At 44.1% G+C, this 1,181-nt stretch overlaps 1 protein-coding gene across 1 annotated transcript in view; it reads right to left on the reverse strand.

The window, feature by feature from the left end:
• LOC307071228 (calcium uniporter regulatory subunit MCUb, mitochondrial-like) overlaps positions 1–784 on the reverse strand; it is a 12,214-nt gene extending 11,430 nt beyond the window's left edge. Inside the window, exon 1 of the mRNA XM_079730175.1 lies at positions 299–784. Coding sequence (XP_079586301.1) covers positions 299–406 — 108 coding nt within the window. The 5' untranslated portion in view covers positions 407–784. The remainder of the gene's footprint in view (positions 1–298) is intronic.
• Between the last annotated feature and the right edge of the window lie 397 nt (positions 785–1,181).

Consider the following 1,181-nt stretch of genomic DNA (forward strand, 5'->3'; position numbering starts at 1 on the left):
CAGAAGCCAATCGCTACATTATTGCAGTGCATATCTTGAACAATTAGACGAAAGTGGATATTTCCACCTTTGCTTGTGTAGTTATGGCGAAATCCCACACAGGATTCCTGCTTATAGAACGATCGGTGTTAAAAAATAGAACTTTGTTTGCAATAGAAAAAAGTACGCCGAATCATTTTTTAAATCCCGAAGAAGAGCTACTATTGTTTCGAGTTACCCTTCTGACCTTTAAGCCAACGTTGAGTTGATGATTGAACTCCAATCTCAACGACAGTTCATATCAATATACTCGACATACCTTGTGAAGTAACGTGGCCGGGCGAGTCGATCTACAAGCCGCATCAAACAGCTTAATACTTCCGAAAAGTCGGCTCCGGACTTTGGAGAACATTTGCGTCGAAGCCATCACTGAATCCCACTACAGTCAATGCGCGGGTATTTGCATTGTCCGCGGTCGAATAACTATCGAAATTGATCAAGAGGTTTCAATGTCCCAGTTTTACGGATAGAGGACTCAACGCTCCCGGTTCCGCGGTAAATATCAAAATTGACGAGATGAGAGGGAGGCACAGCCCAGAGCGCCCTGGTGGCCAAAAGATCTTCACATTCCTCTTCCTTCACACGCAAGGCAGCTGCTAACCCTGCTCCCCTTCGTTTATGTCCAGTGTAGGTGTGACTGATAAGGTAACCAAGGAACTGTAGCCTATCGTGATTATGGAGCAGAAAGCCTTATTGAAATGCGTTCTTGGTTATTGTTATGGTTGTTGTTATTATTACTGGGACAGACGCAAGGGATAGGGGTGCGATTCGTACTGACAGAGAGCGGAAAAAGGCGTGGAGAGTCGGCCTCCTCCCATTGTACAAGGAACGATATAGGGAGGAGCTCGTGGAGAGCGCAGAGAAAAGTTGACGCTCGAACGTTAAGGCCAACGCCCTGTTCAGAGTGACCCGAGTGCAGCGGAATGAGTTCAGCGTTTCGTTTAACAACAATTAGTCGCAAGTGTTGTACAGCCTAGAGTAGCTTCATCAGTGCGGTTAGGTCTATTCCCTTTCCTTAAATAATGACATTTTATTAATTAAATTAAATCATTTCTTCTCACATAGAGAAAGTAGGCCTCATATAGAATGATACACATTGGTTTACTTGGTGTTTTTGCTTAACATTAAGGGTCACATACTAC

The sequence above is a fragment of the Pollachius pollachius genome, assembly GCF_949987615.1.
Source record: "Pollachius pollachius genome assembly, chromosome: 2".
Taxonomy (NCBI): Eukaryota; Metazoa; Chordata; class Actinopteri; order Gadiformes; family Gadidae; genus Pollachius; species Pollachius pollachius.